The 22,901-nt window shown below is 50.8% G+C and overlaps 2 protein-coding genes across 2 annotated transcripts; one reads left to right on the top strand and one right to left on the bottom strand.

Moving 5' to 3' along the window:
- Nucleotides 1–152: 152 nt before the first annotated feature.
- Nucleotides 153–5,843, bottom strand: Calr (calreticulin). Its single transcript, XM_004872406.4, has 9 exons — nucleotides 5,648–5,843; nucleotides 5,230–5,331; nucleotides 4,853–5,056; nucleotides 4,094–4,188; nucleotides 3,795–4,004; nucleotides 3,601–3,714; nucleotides 3,295–3,438; nucleotides 2,437–2,529; nucleotides 153–2,347 (listed from the first exon to the last, which is right to left on the bottom strand). Exons 1-9 carry the CDS (start codon nucleotides 5,736–5,738, stop codon nucleotides 2,147–2,149), a joined length of 1,254 nt encoding a protein of 417 aa, XP_004872463.1. The 5' UTR covers nucleotides 5,739–5,843; the 3' UTR covers nucleotides 153–2,146.
- Nucleotides 5,844–11,276: 5,433 nt separating this feature from the next.
- Nucleotides 11,277–20,965, top strand: Farsa (phenylalanyl-tRNA synthetase subunit alpha). Its single transcript, XM_004872405.4, has 13 exons — nucleotides 11,277–11,511; nucleotides 13,402–13,539; nucleotides 13,614–13,712; nucleotides 13,783–13,901; nucleotides 16,279–16,371; nucleotides 16,459–16,587; nucleotides 16,659–16,774; nucleotides 18,767–18,851; nucleotides 18,931–19,030; nucleotides 19,132–19,300; nucleotides 19,388–19,465; nucleotides 19,545–19,659; nucleotides 20,695–20,965. The coding sequence occupies exons 1-13, from the start codon at nucleotides 11,365–11,367 to the stop codon at nucleotides 20,819–20,821; spliced, it is 1,515 nt and encodes a 504-aa protein (XP_004872462.2). The 5' UTR covers nucleotides 11,277–11,364; the 3' UTR covers nucleotides 20,822–20,965.
- The last annotated feature ends 1,936 nt before the right edge of the window (nucleotides 20,966–22,901 follow it).

Genomic DNA, 22,901 nt, shown 5'->3' with positions numbered 1-22,901 from the left:
TGCTATGGCCGTTAGCGGTGACGTCATATGGCTGAAAAATAGCTTCTGTCCCCATTGTCACCCTCAAATGTTTCGTTGCTAAGAACAATGAACGAAGTTTTTCATTTACTTCATATGGATATTTGTGCTTCTTCAAAAATATTTGTTCATGCTTTGTTCCAAATGAATTTTATTCCGGTTTAACCACCTTAGCAGAAACCCTGAAAATTACTCGACTAGATTAAAGCTGGGCGTGGTGGTGGCACGCCTGTAGTCCCAGCACTCATTAGACTGAGGCTGGAGGATCACAAGTTTGAGGCCAACCTGGGGTACATAGTTCAAGGACACCCTGAGCTGCATAGGGAGACCCTGTAAAGACAAGAAATGATACCACATAAGTCACCAACAGAAAAACCTTTAAGAATTTGCAATCCGGGGCTGGGGATTTAGCGCAGTGGTTCCTTGCCACGCAAGCGCAAGGTCCCAAGTTCCATCCCTGGTACCAAAAAAAAAAAAAATTTGCAATCCAATCCACAGGCCATTTCACAGCTTGATTCATTGGTTGAGAGCGACCTGGATTTTTGGTATAAATCTGCAGTTCCTTTTCCCGAGTTGCCACTTCCGATGATCCATCAGTTTATCAGTCTTACCCAGAAGTAGAGAGTTTAAGATGTGACCTCTCAAGTCCAACCTATATCGAGTACAGAAGTCTCTCCATAAACCTGAGTCCACCAAACCAGGGTTCCTAGTGAGGCCTGGAAAGGTACAGAACCCGAGAGATTGGAAGCTTGGAGGCCAGTCCAAGGACAGGCTTGGAGGGGACCCCAAGTGGGTTGAGTGGGGAGTTGAAGGCGACTGGATGAAGGTGAGGCGAGGTTTAGACTCCCTTTCAGTACATGGACTATGGGAAGTAGGGTAGCTAGAGACTAACCATATCCCCAAGTCCTGAACTGACCACTAACAGCCTCTAGCCCTGCTCCTCTCCACACTCCTCCCTAAGCACTGAGCCAAGTCAGACTCCTCACCCATAGCTCCCCTCCACCTGCTTTTCTGGGCTTAGGCACCTTAGAGCAGATGGCCAGGCTCTCTCTTGTCCCTGCAGCCCAATCCGCCTGTTAGTCCACTCATCTCCCCCTTGGGTCCACCTTTTTTTCTTGCAGAGCTGGGGATGAAACCAGGGGCCTTGCACACCCCCCTTAGGTCTCCCAAATCCCAATTTAGCCTGAAGATCAAGTCCTGGGGCAAGGTACAAACCATGCCGAGCTCAGTTCCTTGGTTATCAGAGAAGTTAAAACAGCATCAACACCACTGGCTGGCATCAATGTTAAATGGCTCATTACTCTATGCAGACTTGCTCCTTAAGGACTCCTGGCTGTGGAGAACATGTAGCATGAAGTCACGAGGGATCAGCAAGTTCATGCACAGACTGTGAGTGGGGGCACTTACAAGTCATTCTAATAGTCTGGGGGACACAGAGCACACAGTACCCCTGCTCTCTCAAGGAGCACTGGGTCTTTCAGTAGCTGTGAAGTGAAACTTCCTCCAGACCCACCCCTCAGACTTCCTTTGGTTCCCTGATGTCTGTCCTCTCCCAGAAGGAGACATGGGCGGGGGGGGGGGGGGGACACAAAACTTAATTTAATAGAAATTTTTTTTTGTAGTTCTTACATTCTCAGTGTGAGCCGAGCTGGAATCCACTGCCCCACCCAGAAATGGCCGTTGAGAGGCACGGGAGAAAAGCAGATGGGGAGCACCCCATTCTTCCTCAGTGCTGGGGGCCTGGAGAGGCCACCCCTTTCTGCTGCCCACCCCTCCTGGCTCCAGAAAAGAGAGCAGACGGAATCTCAAGCCTAGGGCTTCTCCTCCACACTCTTACCCTCAGGGTAGCTAAGGGATCCCAGAAAGAAAGAAGGGGGAAGAGGTTGGTCAAGAAAGACAAGAGCCAGGAGGGCTCTGAGGGCTGAAGGAGAATCAGACAGAACACTTGTTTTTTTTTAAAAAAAAAAAAAAAAGGCGGGGGACACAAAGCCAAAATCCACCCCAAATCTGAACCCGCCTGGAAAAAAATGAAAGTTCTTGGGTCTCATAGAGACATTATTTGGCGCGGCCGGCTCTGCAGCAGGGGCGCTCAGGCCTAGTCCAGCCCTGGAAGGGGGCAACGTGGCCTCTACAGCTCATCCTTTGCCTGGCCAGCAGCATCTTCCTCTTCCTCCTCTTCCTTGTCCTCCTCATCCTCTTCATCCTCATCTTTGTCCTCCTCATCATCCTTGTCTTCCGCTTCCTCCTCCTCCTTGTGCTTCTTGTCCTCTTCCTCTTCCTTAAGTCTCTGCTCCTCGTCCTGTTTGTCCTTCATCTTCTTCTCTGCGGCCTGCGAGCAGAAAGTGCCCTCCAAATCAGAACCTGGCTTATGCCTGCAGTCCTGCCCACCCCCCAAATCAGAACTGGGCCCTGCCCCACCTTCGTGACACCCCATGTCTCATTGCCGAACTCTTCTGCATATGCCTCATCGTTGGTGATGAGAAAATTGTCAAAGATGGTGCCAGATTTGACCTGGAGGTGATTGGAAGAAGTGGTCAGAAGTGACAGCACACAGTCCTGGTGCTGGACAGCGCTCCACCTGTGCTCCTATAACCACCACACCCCGGCTCTGGCCATCTGGGTAACTACCTTTACTTCTCTGCACCTTGGTTTCTTCACCTGTAAAATGGGGGCTCAGTCCCTTATTCAGGTATTTTTCAGGTACTAAGGATGTATACTAGAAACTGTCTTTACTGAAAAAGTGTTTCATTGACAAAAATTCAGTCCCATGTAACTTTTTTTGCTATGTGGGGTATCAAACCCAAGATCTCGCATGCTACAAAGGTCTACCACTGAGCTACACCCCAACCTCCCAACCAGGTTCCTAACAGGGCCAGCTGTAGTGAAATGAATAAATTTGCATAAGCAAAACTGAAAAACCCCACATAGGGATAGGCGTGGTGGCACACACCTGTCATCCCAGTACTCCGGTAAGAGGCTGGGGCAGGAGGATCACCATGAGTTCCAGTTCCGGGCTAGTCTGGGTTACAGTGAGTTCAAGGCCAGCCTGGACTATCTAGTGAGGCCCTGTCTCAAAAAACAAAGAAAAAGAAGCCACACCTAGTAAGCAGACCCTTAGATGGTGCTGTGAGGGCTTCCTAGACACAGACACAGACTGCTTCAGAAAATGTCCCACTGTGGGGTCAGACCTGCCTGGGGATCAGTCCTGTGCCTGCCCCTTTCCTCTGGCGGCCTGACCACTTCATTTCTCCAGACCTTTCTTCCTCCATGTCTCACCTGCCAGAGATCTAGGCCCAACACGGCAAAGTTTTCATAGGCATAGATGTTGGCATCTGGGGAGTACTCAGGGTTGTCAACTTCTGGGTGGATCCAGGTGCCCTTGTAATCTGGGTTGTCAATCTGTCGTGGCTTCCATTCGCCCTGCCAAAGGGAACCGAATGGTGAGTAAAAAGGGGTGCACTACCCACTGTGAGCCCCTGCCCTGCTCAGACTCCAAGCTCATCTAGTTTTTGTTTTTTCCCTGGAGAGCCACTCTAGGGAAAGTCCCCTAGCTCTGAGCTACACAACAGCCCCCAGGCTCACCTTGTATTCAGGGTTCTGAATCACTGGCGGTTCCCATTCCCCATCCATCTCTTCATCCCAGTCCTCAGGCTTCTTAGCATCAGGGTCAGGGATGTGCTCAGGCTTATCCCAGTCCTAGGGAACGAAGGGATCAGCAAGGCCCAGTTGTCCATGCTCTCAGAGGTGGCAGAGAGAGCCCGTGCCTAAGAACCAACCTCAGGCTTGGAGTCTGTGGGGTCATCAATCTTAGCACGTTCATCCCAGTCATCTGGCTTGGCAGCATTGGGATCCTTTATCTTCTTGGGTGGCAGGAAGTCCCAATCATCCTCCAAGGAGCCTGACTCCACTTGACTGTTGTCGATCTTCACTTCGTAGGTGTTATCAGGTCGCACAATCAGCGTGTACAGGTGTGTGAATTCATCATCCTGAAGAGGACAGGAAGTGAGTGGCCCCACCCCAGGCTACCCTCTGGGCTTCCCCAAAGAGCCACCCAAAGGCATGCTCCCAGGCACACCTTGCACCGAATGTCCTTGTTGATCAGCACATTCTTGCCCTTGTAGTTGAAGATGACATGAACCTTCTTGGTGCCAGGACCACAGATGTCTGGACCTGGATGGAAAGCAGATCCCATGAAGTCACAGACTGCCCACTGCTGGAAGACCCCGCCCCTGTTTAAGGACCTAATCCTCAAACTCAGGTCTGTCAGGCTCAAAGATGAGTCTCCAGTTGTCTTCTTTTTTTCCCCTTGGTGCGCAGCAGGCGGCGAAACCACTGAGCTAAATCCCCGGCCCTCTGGTTGTCTTTATAGGTGGAGCCCCCCCCAAAACAAACAAAAAATAAAAACCTGCCTGCTAAAATTCATTATCCGTGTTTGTAAAATCAGGAAATACCTAGGTAAAACTCATACAGTTTATACCTTCAACTATAATGCAATCAATTTCTGCTACCTGTTCTCTATAGCCCATTAGCTATCCCATTAAAGAAAAACCTGTGATTACCTAGGTATCTTCTATGATTTCAAGACTTTTTCGGGTTATAAAAATCTATGGGTCCTGGCATGGTGATGCATGCCTGTAATCCCAGCACTTGGGAGGTTGAGGCAGGAGGATCGCTGAGAGTTGAGGCCAGCCTAAGGTACAGTGAGTTCAAGGCCAGCATGATCTATAAAGTGAGACCCTGTTTCAAAAAGGAAACAAAACAAAAAACCTATGGGGCCGGTCTCTCTCCACCCTCCAACTACTGGGAGAGTTAGTACCACTGCACAGCCCCTCACCGAACATAATGTTGTATTCTGAGTCACCGTGCATGTCCGTCTGGTCCAAGTTATCAGGAAACAGCTTCACATAACCACCCCCACAGTCAATGTTCTGCTCGTGCTTCACCGTGAACTGCACCACCAGCGTCTGGCCCTTGTTGCCGAAAGGTTCGAATCTGGCCGACAAGGCGTAAAAGCGGGCATCCTGACTTGTCTGCAGGCCTGAAATGGAACAAGAGTATGGTCACCGTTGGGCTCTGACCCCTGCCTGGGGACCCTAGACCTCCGGGAACGCAGAAGACTCCCCTCTTCCTCCCTCCACCTGCCCCGCTCCTAGGAAATGAATATCGAGACTGTGCCAGGAAGTCCTAGATCGAGGCACCCCTAGTTCTCACCTTTATCCTTCTCCTGGTCCCCGTAGAACTTCCCGGAACTCAGAACGAATTTGCCAAAATCGGACTTGTGTTTGGATTCGATCCAGCGGCTAGTCCAGGTGTCTAGAGTCAGAGGAGCAGGTGAGCTGGGAACCTCGAGAAGCCGCGGGTGCAGCAAGAGACCCTCGACCCCCCACCCTACCTGTGCTGACACCTGGAGAATTTGAAACTCTCGGGAAACGCCAACTCCCGGGCGGGAGGTCGCTGCGCCTCCGCTCTCCCCAGGGACGCAGAAGAGGAGTCGCCTGCGGCTCCAGGTCCCCAGAGCCCCGGGTGTTGGCCCTCTGAGCGGTAATTACAAGGGACGGGGCAGATCGGGGTGGGGGGGGTGGGGTTGCCCGCATTGCTGAGGCAGCCTCGAGGCGGGACCAGACGTTACCTCCGTCCAGAAACTGCTCCTTGAAGTAGACAGCGGGCTCAGCGGCGGCCAGGCCAAGGAGGCCGAGCAGCAGCGGCACGGGTAGCAGCATGGTGGGCCGAGGGGGCGGCGGCACGCGGGCCCTTTAAAACTATCCTGGGGCAGCGGCTCTGCAGTACGGACAGACGCCGCCGCTGCTGGCCGCGCAGTTTTATACCGGCCTGCTTCTAAACCCAACATGATTGGGCATTTTAGCCCGCCCCTCACGCCTCCTCATTGGTCTTCTTCCACAAATGTCCTTTTCCATTGGACTCTCGTTGGCTCAGCATGTTAGGCTGTGCGTCAGAACGCTGAGATCCCAGATGGCCGATTTCTATTGGGCGCACTTTCGGCCAATGAAAGTCGACCACGCGTTGTGGGGGACGCCCACCGGTGGGGTGGGGGCCGCGAGCCACGTGACCAGAACTCAGCCCTGCCCCGCCCCGCCCCGCCCCGCCCCGCTCCGCTCCGAGCGAGTCTCTCCCCGTCTGGGCGTTTAAAGACCTCGCGCGAGCACTGGTGTCACCGCTCAGGGCCAGAACCCAGTTCTCACTTCGACTCCTTCCATCCCCTCTACGTGGAGGGGAGGGCAGAACCTTCCTAGCCACTGTCTACCCTGCTTTTGGGGACCCGATCTGTCTCCATCCAAAGGGCCCTAGACCTTGCGCTGGGACCCTAAGGACCCTGAGGCCTTGCAAGTCAATGCAGCTTCCTCCTCCTGCCCGCTGGTGCCTGAGAAGCCTGTCTGCTCGCTGTATAACCTGGGGCGTGTCACTTAGCCTCTCTAAAGTCCCAGAGCTTCTGGGAGACCTAGAGGGACTACCCTGACCTAATGTTACCAAGAGGAAAGCTGTTTTGTTTTGGGGTTTTTTGTTTTGTTTTGTTTTGGTACCGGGGATCGAACTCAGGTCCTTGCGCTTGCAAGGCAAGCGCGTTGCCACTGACCTAAATCCCCGGCCCTGTTTTGTTTTAAGACAGGTTCTCTAGCCTGTTGTTCTGGACGACCTGGAACTCACTGTGTAGTCCAGGCTGGCCTGGAACTCGGGGCAATCCTCCTGCCTCAGCCTACGAGTGCTGCGATGACAGATGTGCACCAACAACCCCTGCTGGCATGGCTGGCCAGGGTTAGAGGGAAGGGACCCCAAAATAGGCTGTAGCTCCTGGGGTCATTCCCTTAGCTGCGGGCTCATTTCTACTCTCCTGTGTTGGTAAATGAAAGGGGGTCCCTGGCTTGTGGTCTGCCGCAAACGGCCTGACTTTTGCAATTAAACGGCTATAAGCAGAGGGCAGGGGGTTCCGTTTGGAGAGGAAAGAAAAAGGCACAGATGGTTGTTGAGATGGGGCCCTAGGGAGATGAACTGGATCCCTGGATGTACAGTCTTCTGAAGCCAGATGCTTGTGACTGACCTGCTCACTGGCCCACTGGAGCCAGAAGGAGCAAAGAGAGCAGGGGTTTTCTAAACTTCACAGATGGACACCAGACCCGAGTAGCCTGGGGAAGGAGAGAATTTGGGCCAAGGACGGAGAGGGAGCACCTCACCCTCAAAAAAGCAAGAAACATCAGTCTTGGGGAAGTCCAGGCTCTGCCCTTCAACCCAATGTTCAGTATTTATTTAGCATAGCCCAGCCTGGGCCACCTCAGGAGGATCCTTAGGATGGCAGTGAGGGTGGACACTTCTGACTGGCTCACCTCACTGTCCCTACCTGCAGCTGCCACCAAGCAGGCATGGCAAAACTACTTGCTGTGTGGTCAGGGATTTAGCTAAGTGGCACTGCGCCTGCCTTGCAAGTGCAAGGTCCCTAGGTCCCTGGTCCAAAAGGAAAAAAAAACAACAACTAACTAAAAACCAAAAAGTCACTTGCTGTGTGATGATAGGAAAAAAGGACTCTGGGAATTAAATAACCAGAAATGAAAAAAGTGCTTTTTTAAAAATTTAGGTGTTGTTATGTACTTCAGACTGGCCTTGAACTTGGTGTGATCCTCCTGCCTTAGCCTCCTGAGTGCTGGGATTACAACTGTGCACCACCATACCTGTCAAGGAAAGTGCTTTTAACTTAGGGGAGAAGGAACTCTGAAGGATGTATGCTGAATTCAGGATTTCACTGTAGGGTCAGACCAGGCTGTATTAGTGGCCCCGGGGGTTACAGGCTCAAATGATAAAAGTTGTGGTATTGGGTCAGTACATCTGTTCAGGGCTGGGGGTGTAGCTCAGTGGTAGAGGGCATGCTTAGCACCTGTGAGGCCCCGGCTGCCACATCTAGTGGCACAAAAGGAAGAGAAGAGTGGCTGCATGTGGTCCACATTAGTACTTGCAGGTAGTGTATATATCTGTGTGCACCATACACCTTCCTTCTCACTGACTCACATCCTATCTCCACTGGGGCAAACAAACTAAGGCACAAAAAACTTAAATGAGTTGGGCCAGGGATTTAGCTCAGTGGTGCCACTGCCTGCCTTGCAAGCGCAAGGTCCTGAGTTCAATCCCTGGTACCAATAAACATAAAAAGATTAAATGATTTGGTTGTTTTTTTTTTAGGGTGACATAAATGGCAGATCTGAGATTAGAAATTACCTGTGTTTCAGGGCTGGGGATGTAGCTCATTGCTAAAGAGCGTATTTAGCATGTCCTGGATTCAAACCCCAGCACCACATTAAAAACAAAGCAGGGGGCCAGGGATGGATTTAATTCAGTGGTTTTGCCACCTGCCTCACTAGCGCAAGGACCTGAGTTTGATCCCCAGTACCAAAAAAAAACCAACAACAACAAAAAAACACAAAGCAGGGACGGGGATTTAGGGATTTAGGTCAGTGTTTCTGGCGCCTGCCTCGAAAGCACAATCCCAGGTATAAAAAAAAAAAGAAAGAAAAAAAATCCAGGAGATAAAAAACAAAGCAAAGGGCCAGGGATTTAGCCCAGTGGTTTCGCAGCCTGCTGCGCAAGGGCAAGGACCAGAGTTCAATCCCCGGTACCAAAAAAAAAAAAAAAAAAAGCAAAGCCAAGCATGATGGTGCACACCTATAATTCCAGCACTCTGGGAGCTAGAGGCAGGAGGAATTGCAAACTATCTCAGGCTGGGGAATTTAGCAACTTAGTGAGACCCTGTCTCAAAATAACAACCCAAAAAATAAGAACCAAGATACGTTATGTAAAGGTACAAACTCCCAATAATGAATGTCAACATATTGTATACCTAAAATGTACCAATAAAATTAATGAATTAAAATAAATAATGATAATAACCCGGGGCCAGGGATTTAGCTTAGTGGTGCCATGCCTGCCTCGAAATCGCAAGGTCCTGAGTTCAATCCCTGGTACTGGGAAAAAAATAAATAAATTTTTAAAAATAAATAACCAGGTGTGGTGGCATATGCTAGTAATCCCAGCACTTAGGAGGCTGAGGAAGAAGGATCTCTGAAAATTTGAGGCAAGCTTGGGCTACATAGTGAATTCAAGACCACACTGAACTAAAAAGCATGACTCTCAAAAATACATAAATAATTAATAGAAAGTTTAAAAAAATGGCTGGGGATGTAGTTCAACACAATAACTCTTGAGTTCAATCACCAATGTCACAAAATAATAATACCCAAATGGGGTTTTTTTGTTTCTAACACTTGTTACTGCCCACATGTTACTATTGGTCTTTTGTTGTTGTTGATGTTTTTGGTACTAGGGATTGAACTTGGGTCCTTGGGCTTTCGAGGCAGGCAGCAGAACCACTGAGCTAAATCCCCAGCCCATTATTGGTCTTTTGAAATGTGACAAATGCGTTGTGCTATAAGTTAAAGCATCTTTTTTTTCTTCAGTGCTGAAGACTGAACCAGGGTTTTGTGCATGCTAGGCAGGTGCTCTATCACTGAGCCACGTCCTCAGCCCTTGTACGTTAAAATAGGTACAAGCGCCAGGTATGGCAGTGCTCACCTGTAATCTCAGCAGTCAGGAGACGGAGGCAGGAGGATTCCTGCAAGTTCAAGGCCATCCTGAGCTACATAGTGAGTTCAAGGCCATCCTGAACTACAGTGTGAGACCCTGACTCAAAAAAGCTAAAAAATAAAAACATATGAGATTGATTTTTGAAGACTTATGGGAAAACAAAGAGTGCAAAATATTTCATTAATAAACTCTATATTAAGGGTTGGAAAATAATTTGGACATACTAGGTTAAGTAAATTCCACCTGTTTTTAGTCAGGTGTGGTAGCACACATCTGTGAGCTCAGCCCTTGGGAGGCTGAGGCAGGTGGATTGCCACGGGCTGGCCTGCCATGAGGCCAGCCTGAGCTACATAGTGAGACCCCCTAACAAAAAACCAAACCAAACCAGAAAATTCCATCTGTTTTCTTTTTTCCTGGGTACTATGGCTCAAACTCTGGGTCTTGGACATGCAGGCTAGCACTCTACCAATGAGCTACATCTCAGCCCCCTTGGTTTCTTTTTTAACAATTGCTACTAGAAAATTTTTCAATTATATCGTGTGTGACATTATATTTCTATAGGACAGCACTGATCTATTGTTATTGTCCTAATATCGATCTCCTGAATGCATGGTAAGGGAGGAGTTAGGGTCTGAAGGATTTATAATTTCTTTGTTTTCATGTTTGTTTGCTTAAGACAGGGTCTGGCCATGTAGTTCAGGCTCGCTTTGAACTCACTATGTAGCCTGGGCTGGCTTTGAACTCCTGGTGATCCTCCTGCTTCAGCCTCAGGAATGCTGGAATGACAGGCATGCACTACACCAAGCTGGAGAATGTATAATTTCTGGGTTTTATTTTTAATAATTTGTTTTGTTTTGGTACTGGGAATCGAACTCAGGGCATTGTGCTTGCCACGCAGGCACTGCGCCACTAAGCTACATCCCCAGCCCTATGGGTGTATAATTTCTGATTCCATTTTTGTCAACTACCTATAGAACTCTGGGCAAGTCATATCACCCCTGAGTCTGTTTTCTCATCTCTGAAATGGAGGTTATATGGGTATCCACATCACAGAGTTTGGGGAGAAATGCTAAAGCTTTAGTCGGGAGTGGTGGTGCATGGCTATAATTCCAGCGCTTGGGAGGCTGAGGCAGGAGGATCACCCCAGTTCAAAGCCAGCCTGGGCTATATAAGTTCAAAACCAACCTGAACTATATGATGAGACCCTGTTTCAAAAATCCTAATAATAGGGCTGGGGATTTAGGTCAGTGGTTCCAATCCTGCCTTGCAAGTGCAAGGTCCTGGGTTCAATCCCTGGTACTAGGGGGAAAAAAAGCTCTCAGCACTGGGTTGGGCATTTAACAGGTTACACAAGTTAGTGGACACCTTGATTGTAACTGTTTCTAGGTGATCTTCCTCTATAAATGGAAATGGGTCTCTCCAGCTCCCTTTGAAAATTTAAAACTAGTTGACAAGGCTAGGTATACCCAAAGGTTGAATTAAGTCCAAGGTTACACAACTTGCCAATGGCATAGACGCATGGAAGGCAAAACAAAACTGTCTCTGACCTTAGGCTCATCAATTTATCTCGCCAGTGAGCCAAAGGAAGGTAAGGATTCAGTCTTTTCCACCTTTCTAGGTTCAACTACCACCCTTGAAATGGCAACGCCCAAAGGCTGCACTTAATCCGCCACACTCAAAATGGCGATACAAACTCCGTAGGCCGGTTCCGGTTCCGGTTTCCGGGGCTGTGTCCTGGGCATGCTGTAAGCCTTGGGAATAACCATGGCGGATGGTCCTGTGGCGGAGCAATTGCTGCGGCGGCTGGAGGTGGCAGATGGCGGCCTGGACAGCGCAGAGCTGGCGACCCAGCTGGGGGTGGAGCACCAGGCGGTGGTGGGCGCTGTGAAGAGCCTGCAGGCTCTGGGCGAGGTGAGATAGACCCGTGATGCGGGCGCCTCGCCTTTGCATCTGCATTCCTCTTGCCTGTCATGTTTTGTATTGTTCTGGTTTTTTTGTCCGTTTGTTGTTGTTGTTGTTTTTAGACAAGGTCTCATAGTGTAGCCCTCGAACTCGCGGCGATCCTCCTGCCTCAGCCTTCCGACTGCTGGCATCGCAGACGTGCACCACCATGCCCGTTCCCTTGCCAGTCGTGTTTCCAAGTCAGGCTTCCTCAGGCTCCTTGCAGGGGGGTCCACCGCGGAATGCGAAGGCGGAGGCTTGGGGTGCACCGTTGGCCGCCAGCGATAAAAGTCCATTGTTGCAAGGTCCCGGGGCAGGGGCGTGGTAATGTGATGATGGAGGAAGACGTGTTCGCTGCCCTGGAAGAGCTTGTGATATCGCAGGAGCACAAATGACCAGCGTGAGGCGGCAGTCACAGGGAATCCAACGGCCACAGCTGGCCAGACTTGGGGTCAGGGAGAGGCCAGGTGGAGATAAAAGCTGACGCTGGTCTGTGCACTGCGAAGCAAAGTGGTGGCCATTAAGAGGCAGGGAGAGTGACAGGTGCCAGAGAGAGCAGCACAGCTGGAAGTCAAAGCTTCCTATGTAGCTCTTCGGCTTGGGTACTGGGGAGCCATAGTAGAAGTTGAAGCCAGAAGGTATGTGTGGTTTCTGCACCACCTTTGGGGAAGATTGACAGGTGTGCTACTGGAGGTGGGTGGGGGGTGAGGGCCTAAGCTGTAACATCCCCAAGCCAGAGAGCGGTGTCTGGTTTGGGGAGGCCTCTAGGAAGGGAGGGGGAACAGCTGGACTTTCAGACTGAGGCAAGCAAGGGTGATGGAGTCATACGAGGAGGATGCAGAGAGGCGGGTATCCCGAAGGCTGGATCTACAGATCAGTGTGCATGTGATTTGTCAAGCACCAGTTCTAGGCCCACCCTGTTCAGGACTTCACTTGTCATCCAGTCCTTGCCATGATGCTGGGGCTGTTGCACTGTTGTCATCCTTGTTTTCCAGATGTAGCAGTTGATGCTTATGGTGGTGGCATGTACCTGTAATGCCAACATTCAGGAGGCTGAGGCAGGAGGATGGCCCTGAGGTGGTTTTTTTTTTTTTTTTTTTTTTTGGTACGGGGGATCAAACTGAGGACCTTGCACTTGCCAGGCAGGCCAGGCAACCCTGAGCCACGTCCCTGGCCCTTTCAGTTTTGGCCAGCCTGGGCTACATAGTGAGTTCAAGGCCAGCCTGAAGTACCTAGTGAGAGCCTGTCTTGAAAAGTCAAAATTAATTAATTAATTAATTAAAATTAAAAAAGAGAGAGGAAGTCTAGAATTTGTGAGCCTCACTGACCTTATCTCACTGTGGAGTCTTGTGTTGCTGTCTGCAGTATAGACCTGGGGATTTAGCTCAGTGCAAAGGTCCTGTGTACCCCCAGTATTCCCAGTCTTTGTGGGGTTTTTTTTTGGTACCGGGGATCAAACTCGGGACCTTGCGCTTTTGAGGCAGGTGCTGGAACCACTGAGCTGAATCCCTGGCCCCCCAGTCTTTGTGTTTTGAGACGGGTTCTTGCTATATAGTTCATGCTGACCTTGAACTCACTATGTAGCCCAGGCTAGTTTAAAATTTGTGGTGATCTTCCTGCATCAGCCTCCCAAATGCTGGGATTACAGGCTTGAGCCACCACCCAGCCCTGGGATGTTTTCATCTTCATCATCATTACATCAGTGTGACAAGGGACCTGGAGGCTTGGCAAGGGGAGGTCACTCGGCTGCAAAGTGACACAGCCACAATGTAAAGGCTGCACTTTGAGCCTTTGGCCTAGTGCCATGACAAGGGGTACCTGGCTCTGAAGCCCATCCTACCTCTCCCCTGCTTCCCCCAGGTCATTGAGGCTGAGCTTCGCTCTACCAAGCGCTGGGAGCTGACCACTGAGGGTGAAGAGATTGCTCGGGAGGGCAGCCACGAGGCACGTGTGTTCCGAAGTGTACCCCCGGAGGGCCTAGCCCAGAGCGAGCTCATGGTAGGTGGGGGGCGGCAGGGTGGTGATGGCGTGATGGTGGTCCAGTGGCAAGCTCACTGCAGCTTCCCCTGCAGCACTTGCCCAGCGGCAAAGTGGGCTTCAGCAAGGCCATGTCCAACAAGTGGATCCGCGTGGACAAGAGTGCAGCCAATGGGCCTCGGGTGTTTCGAGTGGTGAGTCCCTGCAGGTGGCTGGGTGGGTGGCAGGCAGGTGGACAGGCCCTCACTGTGACCGTCATGCCAGGTGGACAAAGTGGAGGACGAGGTACAGCGGCGGCTCCAGCTGGTCCAGGGGGGCCAGGCCGAAAAGCTGGGCGAGAAGGAGAGGAGCGAGCTCCGGAAGAGGAAGCTCTTGACTGAAGTGTGAGTGGCAGCCACTGTGGCTTGGCCCTGGACTGGCCATGAGGTGGGGGTTGAGAGGGAGCTGCTGGTCTCCTCCCAGCTCCCTGTGTGCCTGGTTGTCAAGTGCATACAGCAAGCTCAGGCAACTGTACAACCTTTGCATTGAGCTATATCCCCGCCCTGTTTTGTTTTTTGAGACAAGATCTCGCTAAGTCACTAAATTGCCTAGGCTGGGTCAAATTTGTGACCCTCCTGCCTCAGCCTTCTAGAACTGTCTTCTTGTTTTTTCATTTGTTTTGTTTTTTTTTCTTTTTGGTACTGGGGATCGAACTCAGGACCTTGTGCTTTTGAGGCAGGTGGTGGAACCATGAGCTAAATCCCAGGCCCCCCCTTCTTTTTTTTTTATCTAGTTGATGCTGGTCTTGAACTCACTATGTATCCCAGACTGGCCTTGTACTTATGACGATCCTCCTGCCTCAGCTTCTTGAGTGTTGGGATTGCAGGTGTATGGCACCATGCCTGGCTTCTCACTGATTTTTAAGAAAGCCTGTGCCATCAGATCCCTGCTCATATGTCACCTTAAAGAGGCTGCCCTGAGCCAGGCATGGTCATGCACACCTGGCATCCTAGCACTCTAGGAGACTCAGGCAGGAGGATGGCAACTTCAAGCCCAGCCGGTGCAGTTTACCAATTTATCAAAACTCAGTCCCAAAGAAAAAAAAGTTTACTTTAGGGATAAAAGCTCAGTGTGAAGGTCCTAGGTTCAATCCCCTGCATTGTAAAAATAAATAAATAAATACCCCCCCCCCCCAAAAAAACCCACCCCACTCTGACACCTCTGCACAATTTCTTTTTTTTTGGTACCAGGGATTGAACTCTGGTCCTTGCATTTGTGAGGCAGGCAGCGGAACCACTGAGCTAAATCCCCGGCCCATTCTGACACCTCTGACTCCTGGAGTTTCACAGAAGCCCCTCCTTCCTGGGCTTTGTGCCTCACACCCTGGTGATTGCCTTCTCAGGTCTCAGCACTATATGGGTTGCATGGACATCAGGGCATGGCATGGGGCTGCAGTCCCCTTGGAGTAGACAGAGTGGCCAGGAGAATGCACTCTGGAGCTGAGCTGTCTGGTGGGCATCCAAGCTCTGCTACTTCCTAGCTGAGTGACCTTGCCCTGCTCATGCAGAACTTCCTGGCCTTAGTTTCCGTATCTATAAAACAGTCTGTTGTTGTTTTGTTTGCTTGTGTTTTTTGAGATGAGTCTCACTATTTAGTCCAGGGTTCAAACTCAAGATGATCTTCCTCCTTTAGCCTCCCCAGTGCTGGGATTACATATGTACAGCAACACACCCAGGTCTAAAACAGTTTTTTTTGCCAGGCCTGTAATCCTAGCACCCAGGAGGTGGAGACAGGAGGATTGCAGAAAGTTGGAGGTCAGCCTGGACTACATAGTGAGACTCAGTCTCAAAAAGCAAAAAACAAAACAAAAAAACAGTTCCTTGTCTTAGGATTTTAGGGTGACTTTAGTGGAACAGAGACTGGTACAGAGTAAACCATATCTGACCTTTTGGCTTGCCTGCACTGTACTGAGCGAAGAGGAATTGACTTGTGGCCCACACAAGATATGTAACATACTCAATGTATATGAATAACAAAGCTGTGTTTATTTTTAAATGTTGTTTTTTAATATTTACTTTTATTAGTACATGTTTGTAGCACATAGTGATTGGATTCCTCATGGGGAGTTTGTACACATGCTTAACACATCTTAATACTTTTTCTTTCTTCTTCCCTCCTCTGCCTCTCCCTACATTTGTTAATATAATATTAAAAAGAGAGCTGGAGGTATAGCTTGGTGGCAGAGTATTTGTGTAGCATGCATGAGGCCCTGCATTCCATTCTTAGTGCTGCAAAAAAAGAGAAAACAAGTAATGTGAAACAGAGGGGTCTGGGGGTACAGCTCAGTGATGTGTGCTTGCTTACCATGTAAGAGTCCCTGGATTTGATCCCCAGCACCACATTATTTTTTATTTTGTATGTTTGGGGGTTTTTTTGGTATTTTGTATCCCAGCACCACATTAAAAGACAGGCAAGTAGCCCAACGCTGCTTCAACAGGGCTGCAAGTGTAGATTTGCCTTAATGCTGTTGTTCCCAGCTGTATGCTTAGCCCCTTGAATGGACCCTGGCATTCCTTAGGTTCTCACTATTAAGTGTTTGTTGAATGAGTACATGAGTAAACATGGGGGGGGGGATAGGCAGTGGACACATAAAAGGATCTCAGGTGACCATATTGGGAAGAAAATAAAGCAGAGTGATCTGGTGGGTGGCCTTAGGATCAGCATCAGAAGGAAGCCTCTTGAGGAAGTGACAGTGTGTCCCCTCCCCTCTTCTGACCTCAGGACCCTGAAGACCTACTGGGTAAGCAAGGGCAGCGCCTTCAGCACCAGTGTTTCCAAGCAGGAGACAGAGCTGAGTCCGGAGATGATCTCCAGGTAGCATTAGCACCTGACCGGGCAGGGACAGGTGGGGTACTGAGGTGGTGTGGGCTTCACCTGGCCCTGTGCCCCAAATCCCCACAGCGGCTCCTGGCGGGACCGGTCCTTCAAACCCTACAACTTCTCAGCCTGTGGCGTGCTCCCTGACAGTGGCCACCTGCACCCCCTCCTTAAGGTCCGTTCCCAGTTCCGCCAGATCTTCCTGGAGATGGGGTGAGCATGGGCCCAGGGGCGGGGTGGGAGCAGCATGGGAGCAGGCAGGCAGTCAGGCTGTGTCTCCCCAGTTTCACCGAGATGCAGACTGACAACTTCATCGAGAGCTCCTTCTGGAACTTCGATGCACTCTTCCAGCCACAGCAGCACCCTGCACGTGACCAGCATGACACCTTCTTCCTGCAAGGTGAGGCTGAGTGACTGGTGTAGAGCCTTGAGGGGGTGGGCATCCCCTAAAATAAGTTCCGCCCTCGACATGGCCAACCAGGGTCTGGGAGCCGCTTCTGGCAACCTCTGGGTCGCCTGCCATTGCCCTAGTCTCTGCTCTTCTGTGACCTTGCTGTCCTGTGCCTACCTCAGGACCTTTGCACATGCCCTGCCTTCCACTGAGAACCATTTTTTCTTACATCTTTAAGGCCAGTGTAGGGCTGACAGTATGGCTCAGTGATAGAGTGCTTGGCTAGCATGTGGGAAGCTCTGGGATCTTTCCCAGCACCTCACAAAAGTCAAAGAGCTGGAGCTGGTAATGGTGGTGCAGGCCTGTAGTTCTAGCACTCAGGAGGCTGAGGCAAGAAGATGGAAAGTTTGGGGCTAGCTGGAGCAACTCAGTAATGCCTGAATAAAATAAAAAAGGACTAGGGCCAGGGACTTAGCTCAGAGATTCTGCAACCTGCCTCGCAAGCGCAAGGTCCCGAGTTCAATCCCTGGCACCAAAAAAAAAAAAAAAAAATTGGGAATGTAGTTCAGTGGCACCCTACCTGCCTAGCAAGTGCAAGGTCCTGAGTTCAATTCCCAGGACCAAAAGAAAAAAAAAAGAGCCCTTGCCTAGTGTGTACAGGGACCTAGTTTCAATCCCCAGTACGAAAAAGAAAACTACATGGGGACAGGATTTAGCTCAGTGGCACCGCCCTTGCCTTGCAAGTGCAGGGTCCTGAGTTTGATCTCTGGTACCCAAAAAAAGAAAACTACAAACTAAGGCCACTCTAACTTTGCTCACCCACCCTGTGGCCCTGAGTTTTGTGAAGCCCCTAGTGCCCAATCTTCGTTTCCCTTTCTTCCGGTTGAAATTGAGTCACTTCCCACAGTAGTAGTCACCTTCTTGGCCTGGAGGAGAGCCCAGGCCCTTGGGTGCCTGTGAGCCAGTCAGGAACTACAAAGCCAGGACTTGTCTTTGGTGTCGTGCACCCAAGACTTCCTAAGCACTCATTTTGGTTTTTTCTAGGCAATCGAATATTTTTAATATAATCATTAATTGAGCATTTATTAATAATAACTAACAAAATCTTTAAATTGTAGGCATGTAAAAGAATTCAAAGCTGGGTGTGGTGGTACACACCTGTAATCCGAGCACTCAGAAGGCTGAGGCAGGATTATTGCAGTGAGTTGGAGGCCAGCCTGGACTACATAATGAGATCCTGTCTCAACCCCCCCCAAAAAACAATCTTTATTTAGTTGGGTTTTTTTAGGGACTGGGGATCAAACTCTGGTCCTTGCGCTTGTGGGGCAGATGGCAGAACCACTAAGCTAAGTCCCCGGCCCTTTATTTATTTTTTTAAAAATTAACTTTGAAATTAAGCACCTAGGGCCGGGATATAGCTCAGTGGTACCATGGCTGCTGGCAAGCACAATGTCCTGAGTTTGATGCCTGGTACCAAAAAAACAGAAATTAAGCACCCAAGAAATTAAGCACTCATTATGTACTCGGCACTGTTCCAATATTCCTGCCAAGCACAGGAAATAGTACTGTTCCTCCTTGTTACAGTTGGAAGAAACTGAGGCACAGGGAGGGAGAGGCACTTGCCCTGGGCCACACAGCTTGCCAGTGCAGGGGCCAGGGTTCACCAGGTCTTAGGCTTTACAGGATTGCACCCCTGGAAGGTAATATATTTTGAGGGATGGGATGGGACAGGGTCTAACTATATAGTCCAGGCTGGCCTTGAACTCACTATGTAGAACAGGCTGGTCTTGAGCTCACAGTGATTCTCCTGACTCAGCCTCTGGAGTGCTGAGATTATAGCTGTGCGCACCCTGCCTGGCCTGGAAGCCGGTCTAAAGACTGTACAATGGGGTGTGGTTTCTAGCATGCTGGTGGCCATGGGTTCCACCCCCAGCACTGCAGGAGAATCCAGACAGAAGAGCACTGATGATTGACTGATGCAAACTACTCTCTTCTGAGCAGACCCAGCAGAGGCCCTGCAGCTCCCCATGGACTACGTTCACCGGGTCAAGCGGGCCCACGCTCAGGGCGGCTATGGCTCTCAGGGGTGAGGCAGGCCTAGGCCTGGGGGCCGGGAGGGAGGAGGTGAGGCCCCACTGCAGCATGGCCTCTGCCTTCCCCACAAGGTACAAGTACAGCTGGCGGCTGGACGAGGCCCGGAAGAATGTGTTGCGCACCCACACCACGGCAGCCAGTGCCCGTGCCCTCTACCGCCTGGCGAAAAAGGTACGGCCGGCTGGGCTGGGCTGGACAGGGCAGGGCAGGGGCCGTGGCACCCTGCAGGCCTTTGACCCTTGTCTGGCGGTCCCCACCTGGTGTCTCCCCAGAAGCCATTCACACCTGTAAAGTACTTCTCTATTGACCGAGTGTTCCGAAATGAGACTCTGGACGCCACACACCTGGCTGAGTTCCACCAGATCGAGGGCGTGGTGGCTGACCACGGGCTCACACTGGGCCACCTCATGGGCATCCTTCGAGAGTTCTTCAGCAAGCTGGGTGAGCGGTTGCGCGCGACAGGCAGGCCGGGAGGTGTTGGAGTGAGGTGCAAAGGGCTTGGTCACGCCTGTGTCCCATTTCTGGCAGGCATCACCCAGCTGCGCTTCAAGCCAGCCTACAACCCCTATACCGAGCCCAGCATGGAGGTGTTCAGCTACCACCAGGGTGAGTAGCAGGTGAGGACGGGTACCCCCCTTCCCATGGGCCAGGTCACCCACAGGTGCTGCCTCTGTCCTTGCTGCAGGTCTGAAGAAGTGGGTGGAGGTCGGGAACTCTGGGCTCTTCCGCCCCGAAATGCTGCTGCCCATGGGACTCCCTGAGAATGTGTCTGTCATTGCCTGGGGTCTCTCCCTGGAGCGGTGAGTGCCTTACCCAAAAGGGGGTGCCTGGCTATTGGCTCCATCTGCATTCCTACCTTTCTGGCACCAGGAACTAGTTTCCTGGAAGATAGTTTTTTCACAGGTGGGTGGGGTAGCTTGAGATTAGATTATTCTAAGGAGCCACATCCTAGATCTGGCCTGTGAACTTCACAGCAGTTTCAAGCTCCTATGAGAATCTATGCTGAACTGGGCATGGTGGCACATGCCTGTCGTTCCAGCCCTCAGGAGGCTGAGGCAGGAGAATCAGCCTGGGCTACATACTGAAACCCTGTCTCAAAAAACCAAAGAGAATCTGATGCTGACCTGACAGATCTCAGGCTGTGATTCGAGTGACAGAAGCAACGGGAGTGGCTGGAAATACAGTGGAAGCTGCACTTGCATGCTGTGTGTCTCAGGGTTTGAAGACTTCTGATCTGTGTGTGACAGACCTTTAACAGGAAGCGCCAGTCACACCTGGCCCTGTGCTGTGTACACACACGACTGCCCCTCCCTGCCTCCATGGGCTAGGGCCTTAGGCAACAAGAGCATAAGAAGTTAGACGTGGGCTGGGGATTTAGCTCAGTGGTTCCACTGCCTGCCTTGCAAGCACAAGGTCCCAAGTTCGATCCCTGGTACCAAAAAAAAAAAGTCCTACGTCAGTAAAGGCCAGGGTGCGTGTGAGCACAGTAAGCTCTAGAGAAGACAGGAGGGCGGAGGTGGTCAGGGAAGGCTTCCTGGAGGAGGTGGCCCCCATGCAGACTGAAGGTGGTGCTGGGGTGATTGCCCGGGTGTTGAGGGAGGGGTTTCCAGGACAGGGCACAACCAGTGCAAAAGCCTCAGGGCTGGAAGGGCATGGGTGTCTAGAGAACAGGGAGAAGATGAAGATGGAAGCTGCCGGGGGGATGGTACTAGTCACTGTGCGCCGAGGCAGGACTGTGGCTTTTCCTTGAGGAAGGGTATAGAGCTATGGAGAGGTTTCAGGCAGGGCAAGCTTGATCTGACCTAGGGTTAAGCTCTGTCCTCTGCCTCCCCCAGCCCGACCATGATCAAGTATGGCATCAACAACATCCGGGAGCTGGTGGGCCACAAAGTGAACCTGCAGATGGTCTACGACAGTCCCCTGTGCCGCCTGGACGTGGAGCCCAGGCCCCAGCGAACATAGGTGGCCACTTGACCCCCAGCTCCCCCGCCCTCACCAGTGACCCCTCAAATTTATGAGGCCTCCATGAGGCCAGCCACCCCCATCCCAGGACCAGGGTTCTAGGGCTGGGGAAGCAAGCGACAATAAAGCGGGCAGTTGCCCTTATCTACTGTCTTTCCTTGGGGGTCCCATAGGGTCCCCCAGCTCCACAAACTGATGATGAAGAAACTGGGTGATGGATTCTTGGGTGTACAGGGTGGTGAGTGGGGTGGGGGTAGGGGGGTGGTTGGGATCGTCAGAGCCAGGCCCTTGGCAAGACTAGTTGTTTTTTTTGTTTTTTGGGGGTACTGGGGATTGAATTCAGGACCTTGCGCTTGTGAGGCAGGCACAGTGCCACTGAGCTAAATCCCTGGCCCCAGCCCATTTTATTTTGAGACAAGATCTCATTAAATTTCCTGGACTGGGCTTAAATTTGGGATCCTTCTGCCTCGGCCTCCCAGAGTGCTAGCATTACAAATGTGCACCACTATACTAGGTTCAAGCCCTTTTCTAACGAAACAGAACAGAAACAGAAACCCCTCTCCTGGTGGAGGGGATGCTTTCGATGGGAGGCTCGGGTGATTTTTGAGACTCCTGAAACCTGGATTCCCCCTGCCTGGTAGAAGTAGGGGATAGAGGACTGCTCTAAAAAAAAAAAATTTCTAGGCGTAATGAACCTAAAGCAGTGAGTAGGATAAAGCTCTGTGAGCCCATGGCTTACACCTAAGCTTTGTTTCTGATGTTTTTGTGGAGTCTATTTATTTATTTAGGGACTGGGTATCAAACCTAGTGCCCTGCATATGCTTAAGAATACATCTTAAGATATTTTCTTTTGCCAGGGATTTAGCTCACTGGTTCTGGTGCCTGACGCACAAGCGCAAGGTTCTGAGTTCGATCCTTGGTACAAAAAAAAAAAAAAAAAAGATATTTTCTTTTTAGGGCTGGGGAATTAGCTCAGTGGTTCCAATGCCTGCCTCGAAAGTGCAAGGTCCTGAGTTCGATCCCCAGTACCAAAAAAACAAAAACAATAAGATACATATTTTTATAAATCCTCATGTTCAAAACCAGTGGGGCAGGACCAGGGATTTAGCTCAGTGGCACTGCTCCTGCCTCAAAAGCGCAAGGTCCAGAGTTCAATGCCTGGTACCAGAAACAAACAGAAAAACCAGTGAGGCAGGAAGATGCATTTTGGAAAATGGCAATGTACTACTCGTTGAACCCATGTTACGCACCAGCTGTTCTATCCCTGAAACCTTGGCAACAGCTTGGTGTTTTAGATTATCACCTAAGTCATAGATGAAGATGGGTTTGGAGATTGAAGGTCAGTTTTGTGATCACCCAGCTGGTAGAGTCCAGATTTAAACATAACCTTTTTCACTATGTGCACATCAAGATGTGCTGTAGTCGAAGTGTGGTTGGGGACACAGCCTGATAAAGAAGGGTTGGACCTGCTGGGCATGGTGGCACGCACCTGTGATTACGGCACTCAGGAGGCTGTGGCCTCCTGACAATCATCACAAGTTCAAAGCCAACATGGACTACACAATGAGTTCAAGGCCAGCCTGAACTACATAGTGAAATCCTGTCTCAAAGCAAAAAAAGAAGGGTTGGACAGGGTGAGGGATTCTTGCTACCTCCCTTACAAGGACCCTGTGGCAGCCACACCTCCTTCCCAGACAATCCAAGCAGAGTCTGAAAGCCTTGCATTAAGCAGCTTGAGCCTGCTTGACTATCCAACCCAGCCTCCCTGGTCTCTGTTCTGCTGTGGCCTCCTGGCTAATGCCTCACACTGAACTTACGTTATGGTACGGGGCCTTAGCACATACTCAAATCTCTTACCCATTTGTGTGTTTTTGTTGCTAGAACCCAGGGCCTTGCACACAGAGGAGCCAAGTGCTGTACCACTGAGCTACATCCCAAGCCCCTCATCCCCTTAAGAGGAAGTCTCCCTATGTTGCCCAGCCTGACTTGGAAAAACTGAGCTCAATTGATCTTTGTTCCTCAGCGTCTCCGTTGGTGTGAACTACAGGGTCCTGCTCCCGCGTCCATCCCAGTTTTTGTT

This window comes from Heterocephalus glaber, unplaced genomic scaffold (assembly GCF_053883595.1).
Source record: "Heterocephalus glaber isolate CG9 unplaced genomic scaffold, H.glaber_assembly_v1.0 deba00001760, whole genome shotgun sequence".
Classification (NCBI taxonomy): domain Eukaryota; kingdom Metazoa; phylum Chordata; class Mammalia; order Rodentia; family Bathyergidae; genus Heterocephalus; species Heterocephalus glaber.
This window is presented reverse-complemented; position numbering and strand designations above follow the sequence as displayed.

Bases quoted from the DNA above. Each gene is read 5' to 3' on its own strand.
- Calr (XM_004872406.4), bottom strand. From the start codon at position 5,738: ATGCTGCTACCCGTGCCGCTGCTGCTCGGCCTCCTTGGCCTGGCCGCC. The intron at 5,057-5,229 runs GTGAGAACTAGG...GTTCCATTTCAG, and splicing joins GGACCAGGAGAAGGATAAAG to GCCTGCAGACAAGTCAGGAT. The intron at 2,348-2,436 runs GTGGGGCAGGGC...TTCTGCTCGCAG, and splicing joins AGACATGGGGTGTCACGAAG to GCCGCAGAGAAGAAGATGAA.
- Farsa (XM_004872405.4), top strand. From the start codon at position 11,365: ATGGCGGATGGTCCTGTGGCGGAGCAATTGCTGCGGCGGCTGGAGGTG. The intron at 16,372-16,458 runs GTAGCATTAGCA...AAATCCCCACAG, and splicing joins AGTCCGGAGATGATCTCCAG to CGGCTCCTGGCGGGACCGGT. The intron at 19,301-19,387 runs GTGAGCGGTTGC...CATTTCTGGCAG, and splicing joins AGAGTTCTTCAGCAAGCTGG to GCATCACCCAGCTGCGCTTC.